Source organism: Odontesthes bonariensis, chromosome 3 (assembly GCF_027942865.1).
Source record: "Odontesthes bonariensis isolate fOdoBon6 chromosome 3, fOdoBon6.hap1, whole genome shotgun sequence".
Lineage (NCBI taxonomy): Eukaryota > Metazoa > Chordata > Actinopteri > Atheriniformes > Atherinopsidae > Odontesthes > Odontesthes bonariensis.
The window spans coordinates 14,047,369-14,060,142 of record NC_134508.1 but is presented as its reverse complement, the minus strand read 5'-3'; the positions used below and the strand labels follow the sequence as shown (position 1 = coordinate 14,060,142).

Below are 12,774 nucleotides of genomic sequence, written 5' to 3'. Positions count from 1 at the left end.
TGTGTACTCTAGAGGTGCAATATCAATGCAAACCCCCAAACTATGCCTTTAATATGGTCAAGTGATCTAGTTCTAAATGATCTTAGAAAGAAAAAAAAACAAAACAAAAGAACTGCGAATCCAGAATGGCAAAGTAATTCAACCTTAGAATCTGGCCCAGGTTTCATTAAGCTGTCTGTTCCTTTCCACCTCCTCTTTCCTGAGTTTTCTGTTGCCCCCATTTCATCCCTTAGCAAGCAATATAGGTACTGTCAGGAAAATATATATCCTCTTCTTCCTATTCAGCTTATCTTGGTCTGCATCATAACCAGGGCCACTGAAAGCAGTGCCCCAGGTGCTTAAGCCCCAAAACACTGATAAGAGTGGCATTTTGCTGGCTGAAAGCCAACCTGGATGCACTATCACAGTCGTTGCTGTATTTGGAGAGGACGCTGAATAAAATATAAATGTGAGAATATATGCTGTATGTGTTAGATAGCTTGGTGTGTGAAAACAAGGCAGAGCAAGGGAAAGGTAGGAGACAGACTGTCTTTGTTCAGGCAACACAATACATTCCTGAAGATTTGTAGTACAAGTATAGTTTCAGTGCACTTCTTGCACGGCTTTGTGTGAGGGCCTGTGGGCAATCATCCAAATTGCACTGAAAAATAAATAATAGGAACATAAAATAAAAAGATGACATGCAAAGCATGAGAAACTCAATGCGAGAGGCTGCAAAACAAATTAGCGCAGAGGAGTGCCGTGATGAAAAACAGAGCAGGCATGACCGCTATGCTAAAAAAAAAAAAAAACACAGGCTCAAACACATCAGTAAACCGGATAAAGACACAATTAAACTTGATAAAACTTCAACCCTTATCAACCACACTCATTTGCACATCCTTCAGCAGGACTAAAAAACTGGACTGTTATCATTTTAATGTACGCAGCAGCACAATGACATCCACCATTAAACTAACTGAATTAACTTATCAATCCTAAACAACTGGGTGATTTCGCAGTACATCTGTGGTCAATATTGAACTGCAGAGGGAACATACTGAAGTGCAGGTACTAGATCTGTGAATGTAGATCTGCATACACGTAACAGACCACAGCCTTATATCTATGAGCCTGATACAGGTCAGAGAGACCAAAAAAAATAAGGATCAAGAGAACGTTCCCTTCTGTGTGCAGGTGAGGAGACAGGACAGGAGAATTATGTACCTGGAGATTTTACGGCATCTTAGGTGACATGTGGAAGCCTTTGAGGTTAAATGAGAGGTTCACTCAATGTAGCTGCCTCTACAGAGTATCTCCATGCCACGACACTGGTGTCCGATGGACCGGCAGTAATTAAGCGCTGAGACGGGGACTGTGCATTGCAGCTATTGTTTTATTATTTAATACTTTGTCTGTTATACAGTGTGTAATGTGCCAGAAAAAACACCTGCTGATCTTTTTGCATTAGGTTCCGTTTTGCATCCTTTTTAATAGTTGTAAAGCAGAAACGACCTCTACTTTTGTAACAAACAACTATATGATGGCAACCTTTACGCTGCTTTAAAAGACAACACAAAGAATCATTAACAATGACCTCCAAAAGTCACCGGCATCAGTTCTCCACCTCATAGTAATTTCCTTCTGATGGAAATTCCCTCTGATTTCCTGATCTCTTTGACACCTCCCAGGCTCATATTTACAAGGACGTGGTGTGTTAATGTGCATGTGGATACACATTCTTAATCTTCTCAGCATTTGAATTCCACGATGGATGCATATTTCTTATTGTTGAACTCTTTAAAGAAGCTCCTAAGAGTTGTGCTTTAATGTTTTAGCTATGTAGCTCAGTTGAAATGAACTCGACACAGCAGAGGATGGGATCGCAATCGGCTGATGCAAACCGAAAACGTGTCTGCAAGTCTGAAAACCGAAGTATCAAAAATTTGCGTATTTGCTTAATTCTCTGGTTATATGTTTTCTCCATTGAGTCATCACGTCCCCACGTAATATTTGTACAGTATTACAGCCAAATTTGCCCAAGTTAAGGTCTTAATGAAAACATTATCAGTAGGTTATCCAGAATATCTTAAGACCACGACTCACTGAGCCTCTTCGCAGCCTCCAGGGCCTCGGAAGCCGTGTCAGCCACGTAGAAGCGCTGGACAGCCACGCCACTCTCCTGCATCAGCTTCTTGCTCTGGTACTCCTGCAAATTCAGCCATCTCCTGGGACTCAGCCAGGTGCACTAGAGAGAGGAGCAACACAGAGACGGTAAGAGTAGGATCTGCAAATTACATACAATTAACTTATTGCAAAAACATGTCTTATTTCAAAGACGTCCATCTTTAGTAATTTCCCTCTTCTACTCAACATCTCATTAAGCCGGTGCACTCTCTGTTGAAGTATTTTACATCAAACAAAAACCAAAACATCTCCTTCCTTCTTCTCTCCTCCACTGCAGACCATCTTACGCTCTTTTTCCTGTAATGAGACAAGCAGTCAGGCCTAAGCTGCGGCACAGCTCAGGAGCCGTTGGCGCCATCAGCAGGTGCGGGCCCTGTCAGCTACAGCTGTTGTTGCTATTAAAAAGAAATTGGCTTTTTAAAGTGAAGGAGAGACACATGCTGTGTCAGAGAGAGAATCCCTCACCACCAGCTTTCACTACAACGCACACAGGTGTGTGAGAACAAGCGAGGAAATAGCCACGTGTGCGTGAATGCAAATGTTTTCACGGGAAACGAGTCAAGGGAGTCATTACGAAGAGAAAGGCCATTAAATTAAAAGGAAAACAAGGAGCGTTAGGTGAGTTACGGTTAGCATGTAAATGATGCTCAAACCTTTTTATTTCCTCACCCGCTGACAATTAAACAGGAGGATAAATGTTATTCTGACTGAGTGGAGATAAAATGATCTGCGCCGCTGTCCACTGTTACATCTGTTAGGCTGGACCAAGATGACTTGTTATTTGAGGACAAGAGAGGAACATACACAAAATGCAGTGCAGAAGTTTTCTTTTCAAATTGTGTAAATGTTCAGTATGTTTCATGTGCCATCATTACTGTGTCCAGCCGTACTATTGTTTGTAATACATGGTCAAAAAAATGCTACATTACAGCAACTGTGATGTAGCTCTTAACCAAAAACACCAGATCTGAAAGAAAGCTCCCGGTTAGGTCTGCTCGACTTCACAAAAAAAAACCACATATCTGGAGAGTACGTAAACAGAACCTAAAATGTGACAATTTTATTATTTTGTTGAAATTGGTAACTGTGTCTCAGACCAAATGGCTATGACCTGTGGGGTTCCCCAGGGGTCAATCCTGGGACCCCTATTGTTCAATATGTACATGCTACATGCCATTAGGCCAGCTAATATATAGCTATAATGTGTCCTACCACAACTATGCAGATGACACTCAGATCTACGTGTCACTGACGGCAGGAGAACACGGGCCTGTAGATACATTGTGTCACTGCATCGAACAGATCAGTGTGTGGATGCAAAACAATTTTTTCCAGCTAAACAGACAAAACTGAAATCATTGTCTGTGGCCCACAGAAACAAAGAGAAAGTGTTATCAGTCACCTTGAGACTCTCTCTCTAAAACCTAATTATCAAGTTAGAAATCTCGGGGTAATATTGGACTCAGACCTGAACTTTAACAGCCACATTAAATCAGTATCATCAGCAGCTTTTTACCATCTTAAAAACATTGCCAGAATCAAAGGAATAGTGTCTAAACCAGACTTAGAGAGACTGATCCATGCGTTTGTCTCCAGCAGGTTAGACTACTGTAACGGCCTGCTCACTGGGCTCTAAACGGGCTGTAAGACAGCTGCAGTACATCCAGAACGCTGCTGCTCGAGTCCTGACTAGAACCAGGAAATACCACCATATTAGTCCAGTGCTCAGGTCTCTGCACTGGCTTCCTGTCGCTCAGAGAATAGACTTTAAAACCGCTCTGCTTGTGTACAAGTCTTTTCATGGTCAAGCGCCAAAGTACATCTCTGACATGTTAGAGCCATATGAACCAACTCGGGCTCTGAGAACCTCAGGAAGGGGTCTCCTGCTGGTGCCCAGAGTCAGGACTAAACAAGGTGAGGCTGCGTTTCAGTTTTATGCTCCTAACATCTGGAATCGTCTTCCAGAAGATGTGAGACAGGCCTCAACTCTGACAATGTTTAAATCCAGGCTGAAAACAGTTCTATTTAGCTGTGCATATGACACCGGAAAGTATTTTATCTGCACTCTTCACTTTAAATTAATTAATCAATTAATTTTTTTTGGAACGATTTCATTGCCCTCTTGTGATTTTATGTAGCTGTAAGGCAGAATTGCCTTGTGTACAAATTGTGCTCTACAAATAAAATTGCCTTGCCTTGATGATAGCAGGTCAAGCAAAACCAAATCTGTATCTCTTTGAATTCACAAACAAAAACACAATGTATGGGTGCTCTTTTTCAGGGTTTGGCTGTCGTAAAGCCTTTCCTCACTCAAATAGCTTAAAAGCTTTATGAAAATAGCCACAAAAAAAGAATTTTATTTCTGAAAGTTTATCTCTGACAAAGACTCACGGTGAAATTTTCTAAAGCTAACAAAGCTGTGTTCTCATGTATGATAACACACACACAAAATATTAAAATGTTTGCATGGATAAGTTTGAAAAATATTTCCCTGTACGAGACCGTCTAAAATCACTGTGAATAACTACTGAAGGATCAATTCTAACATGGATTAAAAAGATGATCGCATTTCTCTGGATGAGTGTGCATGTTGGTTAGCCTGTTTTTGTGGTGCATTGGGCATGACAAGGCAACTCTTTTTTTTAAATTAATAAATTTTTTTATTATAAGCAGTTAGTCATAGTTCTGATTATGAAAGATAATTCATAAGGGAGTATGAACACAAGGTTTTGGGCACTGGAATGGGGAGTATTTGTTTAGCGTCTCTCAACCACCGAGTCACAAAGAGGGTGAAATGTAAAAATGACTAACCCTTATCGGTTATTCAGTCATTAAATGACGTAGAGCTTGAAATGGTTACAAAGCTGGCTCGACTGTCAAACAGACTCAAACAAAGTCATTAACCAAAAAGCACCACCCCCAAAAGGCTCTAAAAGAGCACTGGACCTCACGCACGTTGGGATGAATAAGTACCGTACGACTGGTTTCTGACCCCGCCCCCCACAGGTCCACAGATGGGACTACAAAACCCAGAGAGTGGGATTCATATTCTTCACAAGGGCTGGGTCACCGTCCATATCAGAGACAATACCGGTACCGCTACACACTAGAATCTTTATTTGATACTTTCTCTGTGATGACAAATGTTATTCCGGCAAACACAAGTCAAACCACATTTTTTTAAACATTGCTTTTCTGTGATTATAAAAGAAACAAAGAGAAATGGATTGTTAAGTGTTTCAAACAACCTTTATGACTATTGGAGAATAGATTCCTGGGTTTACGAGATGCACTTAAGTACACCATGAAGTCTGACACGCTTTGCCACACCAAGTGATTTAGATTCCAGAGTTTATGAGGTGCACGTGAAGCGTACCATGAAATCCCTTGTTCCAACAACCTACAGTCAGCGCTTCCCTTAGTGATGCAGACGGATAACCCAGCTTTACTCGTTTAACTGAAGAAGTTACAGTTATAGCCAGCTCAGCAGGCTCATGAATGAGGAGTTGATGAATTCTGGAAAGAGCTGTAGAGTTCCTTTGTGTGAGCCTAACTGTTACAAACATGCACTTGTCCATCATCAGTTAAACTCATCATGAGCAAAGCCTATGGGATGACAGCATATAGGTATTAGGAGAAATGCTGCTTTAACTAATAAACTAATTCCTTGCTGCTGGTAATGTAATATGGGCAGTGTTGTGGTTGATCACCTACGCATTATTAAGTGGATGTTCTGAGATCTTTCTTCTTTTTTAGAAATGGAAATGCACCAGGGTGCTCATTCAGACACGAAGCTGCCCCATTTCATTTTAGCCAGACGAAAGGAAAGGATTGATTACAGAAAATTTACAAATAAAACTCCTATTTGAGTAAAATAAATAAACAATAATAAAATCAACATTAGCATTCCTTGTTGATCAGTAGAAAGATCTGAAAGCCTCGTCAAATAGCTCAAGTAGGCCAGTCTAATGCTGCGTGTACACCAAGGGCGACCTACGCTGCCTGGTAGCGGAGGTAGCTGGAGAAGCTTCGCTTGAGAATTCGCTTTGGTAGCTTTGTTCGCTCGTGACGTCACATTTAGAATGTTCAATTTTTAAAGGCCCCGGGCTGTGCAGCACCCCCGCGAAAAAGAACAAAGGAGAAAAGAGAGGGCAGGGACACGAATAAACGTGTTGTTATTTACAATTTGTTATACAAGATATACATCACGTTACAAATTATGTAAAACTACATTAGGTACACCTGAGAAGAGCAGGAATAGCAGAGGCAGCTGTGCGCAAAAATAGCGCACAAACAAACTCACCACTCCACTCTCCAACCACCTCACCAACTCTCAACCATGCGTCGTGTTTTTTGTTATTATCCCAATATGCAAATGTTGTGGGGTTGTACAATATCTGGTGGGCGGACACCGCGGCGATTAATTTTTCAGTAGCCATGTTTAAAGGACGTAGGAACTAGGAACCAAAGTTTACACATCTGTTTCCGCGAACCCCGCAGATTGTAGGACCCCTACAATCTGTGGATTGTCATTGGTTTTCGCTGAACCGCGTCATAGCTCATTACCATAATCTTAGCTTGAGTTTAATCGCTGGAATTCGCTCTGGTCGCTCAGTTCGCTCACCCTCAATAGAGAAATAATGATTTCCGGCGCTCAGTTAGCGTAGGTCGCTCTTGGTGTACACAAGGCATTCCTACCGTCATGCATCCATTATAGGAACTTAGCCGCTTCCAGTACTCTTCCAACCTCTTCTCCCTGCTTGTGCAACTTGAGATAAGTGTAACAGTGGCTTTACTTAAAAGTTGAAAACACAAAGCATCTATATACATACATAATATATGATAAATGCTCATCATTTAAATATTGTAAGAATCCAGCATCACTATTTAATGGGTGGTGAGAGCTCAGTGTTGCTGTTGCCGACTCCACCAGAAAGCAGGCCTCGTAAGGCAAGGCAAGGCATCTTTATTTATATAGCGCATTTCATACCACAGGCAACTCAATGTGCTTTACATAAAGACAAGGCATTTAAAAGAACAGCATAAAGCAGCAATTTAACAAGAAAAAAAAATAGAATAAAAATTAAAAACACAGTTAAAAGCAATCAAAGAAGAGGGGGAAAAGAAAGACATAAACTCAACCATAAGCACACCAAAAGAGAAATGTTTTTAACCTGGATTTAAAAGTGCTTACAGTTGGGGCTGATTTCAGTTCTGCTGGTAGTTTGTTCCAGTTGTGTGCAGCATAACAGCTAAAAGCTGCTTCACCGTGTCTAGTTTGAACTCTGGTACAGAGAGAACAGCCCATAAGCATGACTTGACTTAGCAGTCCTAAAGTTTTAGAAATATTTAAGCGGGGCTGATTGGCTCTGAATAAACATACAACAACAAAAAAAATGCCATGCAATAAAGTGTTTGGGAAAGTTCAGGAGCACAGACAGCACAAAGGTATGATAGGATTAAGCCAAACCCAAACGTGTTGTAATAACAGAGAGGAGAAAACCTTTTGACCTTAAATAACAGCTAGCTGTAACTATGGCCTTTTCACCATCCCATAGCTTCTGTAAAAAGCTCCTATAGGGCTCGGGCACACGCGTTGCATTCTGGGATATGGTCGCCATATTGGAGGCACAATCTCGTAAACAAACCCTGAGGCAAGACGGAGATCAAGGACCAAACAGTGAGAGAAAAGCGAGAGAAAAGCATGTTAAAATCGAAGAAAGGATGTGGGATATACCGGGATACATTACAGAAGGAAGCCAGAGATCGGTACATACAGAAGATTGGCGTTATAAACGGACTGGACCCTTATGAAATACCGAGCAAGGAATGGATTGTCGACGAAGATTTACTGCCTAAGTTCACCCTTTCGGACATAATTGCGTATATAGTATGTGGTGTCAGTGCTTATACTTTGCAACAGTTTCAATTATAATGACACTTTACACTTTTGTCATGTTACTCTACTTGTGAATAAATAATGAAACACACACACTTGGCTGTATCTCAAAGCATATTTATTTCAGACGACTTCAACTTTGCACAACACTCCTGCTCATGGTGGTCAGAGTACAACATACAGACACAATCTTGTCAAAGAATGTTTTGTCTTCACCTTCGCATGGCAAAACTATGTTGATAGGTACTTTTGCTGACAAAAAGGTGTATTGTTTCTGACAGTTCCAATCGCCCTTTCCATGTGAATTTGGAGATGGGCAATTTTCCTTGTATTTTCCACATTAAATTAAGATTAAGATCAGATTTATTTTCATGTATACATGCATACACATGAAATTTGTCCTCCGTTTTTAACCCATTGAGACATCCCTTGCTTCCAACTGACAGTGTCCTCTTGTGAAGGCGGGGATCTTTACCTCAGCACACAAAAGTCTGTAACTTACCAGAGTGAAAATGCAGAGAACACACTCTCATCGACACCGGGATTGAGTGGAAAGTTATGCTTGGTCGTCTTACAGCAGCGATCCATGCTAGTCGACGACGCTTTGTTATCTCGGACACTTGGTCTCCGTGGGTGCGCCTCCAAGCAGGAAACCAGTAAAAAGATAAACCATTTACGATTTCCCCCCCATTCCTGTCACGGCTTGCGCTATTGCACCCCACGACACAGCAACGTGCGACCATAGTGGCAAAGACAATAAGTAAAATAGATAAACCAACGAAGAAAGTTCCGAGACCAGACGGGAGTACGTCTGCGCGCAGTGGAAAACAATGTAAACAAAACAGTTCTGAGCATCCAGTATGGCCGCCGCTCACGTAGTGACGTCACGTGCCCGAGCCCTATTCTCGGAAATTAATGGTGTCTGAACACAAATCTTCCAAAGCCTGAAATTCTCTAAGAGTGTCTGGGGCGATTGCGAAGAAAATACAGCCAACTCCTGAACTCTTATTAGAACAGTACCAGGTCGTCTCTTCACCTTTCTCTTATTCAAAGTAAATGACCAAAAACGAAGAAATGTGAAGGAAAGTACTTTTTATAAAATGGCAATGGCACTATCGGCAGTAAATGTGCCCCTAGGAAACCTTAGTTAATCCCAATTAGGGTTGGTAATGAATAATCGATGATCGATTATTTGTTTGTAATTATTTATCTGAATAAAATTCTAAGCCTAATAAATAATCGTTCTAGTCGCGCGCATTATGAGAACAGCTATAACTTCCGGTATCTTGCGCAACAACAAGTACTAGCAGTGATGAAGCGGGCTAGGAGAAGTGCAGCGTGGGACCATTTCTCTAGAAAAGACGATAAAGTCCAATGTAATTATTGTGACGCCCTGTTTACCTACCATAGTGCAACGTCTCCACTAATATATCATCTGAAAAATGTACATCCGAACGTTAATTCCGGCGAAGCCAGCTCAAGCGGAGGGCAGCCAACCATTCAGGCTACACTAGCTAGGAGGATGTGTGATGACAAGCGAGCTAACGAAATCACCAAACGCATGGTGAATATGATTGTGAAAGATATGTTGCCTTTAAGTGTGGCTGACGGCGAGGGTTTTCGGGAACTTATGGGATTTATTGAGCCAGGATACCGTATTCCATCCAGATTTTTATGAACAAAAACACATAGGTGAGTCTGTGATAGATAATGTATGCAGGCAGTTGTTAATTAGCCTACTGTTGTTCGTTAGCCCATTTCTTACCTTTCTGTAGCCTGTAAGGTAGCCTTCATCTCGCCAATACGTTGGCACGACAGTCAGTTATAACAGTTCAGTGATATAATATGGCAATAAGCCAGGTTTTGGTATCATTATTGTGTATTTATGTCCAATTTGATGACCGTCAATTTCGTTCGTAGCCTACGGTAACGTAATCTAAGTTAAAACTCAATTGTCAAATAGGCTAATTGCTGCCAGCGTTGAGCTGAAGTTTAACAGAATACAGTCATTAGACCGTGTTATTTCTTAATGTCATTATTTTCCAATGTTATTATTATTTTCATTTTTCAAAGGTCTAGTCAAGGCTATAGCCTACTTTTTTTTCCAAAGTGATCAGGCAGTGATGCGTTTGCATAGCCTACTTGTTAAAAATCCGTCGGATGCCATAATGCACTGTGATAATCTAAAGTTGACTACTAAATGGCATATTTTCTTAATAAATCTATTTTTGAGAAATCAGTCCTGTTGTGTGCGCGGGGACAAGTGACGTCATGCTTTAGTGAATAATCGATTATTGTTTGATAACGTTATCAATATTCGAACATGAAAATTCCTGAAAAGTCCCAACCCTAATCCCAATGTATGATGAATTTAAGTTTGCGCTCTGAAACAGGAACTGCCTTAAATGTATACGCAGTGCATATAAATCACCGTGCCCACACCTCTAAAGCACCAAAAGCTGTTTTTCAAACACCAAAACATAGTTCCATGCAAAACAGCCAGTGACGCTGGTCCTTATAACCAGCAAAATTGTCTCTAACATGAAAACTGAAGGACTTCCGAAGCAAATCAGGAGGATCTGTTTACTCGCTGGACCCAGGACGATGACAACACGAGGGGCTTCACACCAGAGCAGCTTGTTGAAAACAGTGAAAGGAGAGAAGCAAAGGGAAGTCCTCATATTTGGATCTCTACCCACACACACACACGTTCGTGTTAAAATGAAAAACTGGAATAAAAACTTGGTATTAAATTCTTCTCAACTGTGCTTCAAGAACAGCTTCACTGCAGGTTGTCACAATGACTTTAATAAATTATCTCAGTGGATGGATAGTCAAGTTGGATTATGTAGTTTGTACCATCATTTCTAATGACTGATCTTTTTTTTTTTCTTTTTTCCATACAACTAATTTACCAGTAATATACAATTCATGCCTGAAATAACCCCATCAGTGCAACAGCACACTGGATTAGCATCCTTTCTGCATTCCCAGTCACGAGAGCCCATCGAGAGACTTCATTAGAGCCAAAATGGGTTGTTCTCAAGAAGAATGGCGAACACCGATATATACTGCTCTCGTCTTTTGCATAACTGAATTCATAAGGGGGGGATCTGCAGTCTTGTCTTAAATAATATACTATTCACACGCTTCAATTATTGCACCCTAGACTATGTGCATGTAAAGCTATGCTTTTTAAATCCCCAAGTGAACTCTATTACAGCAAAGAGCAGGAAATGCACAGCGGCTCTCTTCAGATAAAGGGTACAGGTAACGAAATAACTAACTGAACAATTCCAAAGAAAAAAAAAAAGGGCAATTAAGAAAAACAAATAACTACTTCACTCCAAAATGGGTCCATCTGCATCAGTCACTGAGCAAAAGGAAAGGCTGGTTTGGATGAATTTAAGCATTCGTTGTTGTTCTGCCTGTCACTCATTCTTACATGTCCACTTGAGTGGAACATATTCACACAGCCTTAACAAGCCTAGTTGCAAAACAACTTTGCCCTGTTTTCCGAACTCATTTGACTGCTGTCAGGCGCCTACAGGGCCTTCTCTCCGACAACATCCACCTCCCTGACCCCCCCCAAACGGTTTGCCTCAGGAGCATCAGGATGCCCGCATGTCCCTGTCCGGTAGTCTCTTAGTTTACAGAGAGAGTCATAAATATTTTGACAGTGACACAGTCCCCATCATTCAAATTTTGACATTGGATTTTAAATGAAGCTGTAAAGATGCCATTCAATGCTCAGTCTACATCATGATTTGCTTACTCTGCTGCCGTGGACTAAGATATGCGTTATAATACATTAAGAACAAAAGACAACTTGTGCTCATTGGTGGGCACGCAAGTCCAACGATGCAATACCGGATGTTGGTGGGACAAAGGCGAGGGGAAAGCCTGCAAGGAAGCGAAGTCCATTCAGCCCAGTAACATTAAATATGTAGGGGGTGGTGGGAATTCTTAGCTGTCCATCAGTGTTCACAAAAAAATCCATCGGCTAAGCTGAACTGCAACGACTAACTTTCCATATTTTTTGGGATTATTTTTTAATGTGGCCCCATTCTGTGTTCGTGCTGCCGGTGGTTTGCATTTAGTCACGACGGCCTTAACTGATTCTGGATCAATGTTAAGGTGTTAAGGGTTTTTCCATAACCTAAAGATCACTCCTGCAATAATCTACTGCAGGTGTCTTCTGGAGTTGCTTGGATCTTTTATGCATTCTTTCGGTTTTAGTAAAAGGTTAAACAGTTTCTTGGCCACTGCTCAGGTGGGTGCCGTCTATCAGATAGCTTTATTTATGGTTTTTCATTGTTTGAAATGATGGTCTCCTCTTCTCGCATCAGCTCCTCTTTGGTCCATGTTGAGAGTTTACTGAAAGCTTAGAGACCACACTTCCTCAAAATTCTTGTTGCGTCATTTAAATTCTACTGCGATTGTTTACAGAGATGAAATTACCCCAATGGTGTCACTGTAAAATATCAATTGACCCAAGTACAGATTAGACCCAATTGAATTTTAAAGATCAGGTTAAACCTGACGTTTCTAATCTTGGTTGGCATCGCATAATGAAAATCAATTTGCTTAGCCTCATGAGTAGTCTGAAATATTGAAGACATTAATATAAAGCTCCTGAAAAGAACAAAATAATCCACACACAGGGTTGTAATGAAATTTTCAAAAGGTATATAGCCCAAAATGATCTA

At 41.0% G+C, this 12,774-nt stretch overlaps 1 protein-coding gene across 1 annotated transcript in view; it reads right to left on the bottom strand.

Annotated features, from left to right (window-relative positions):
* The window catches only part of suclg2 (succinate-CoA ligase GDP-forming subunit beta), a 106,080-nt gene that overhangs the window by 71,564 nt on the left and 21,742 nt on the right, over positions 1 to 12,774 (bottom strand). The window contains exon 2 of the mRNA XM_075460413.1: positions 2,086 to 2,227. Within this exon, the coding sequence (XP_075316528.1) occupies positions 2,086 to 2,227 (142 nt within the window). The remainder of the gene's footprint in view (positions 1 to 2,085; positions 2,228 to 12,774) is intronic.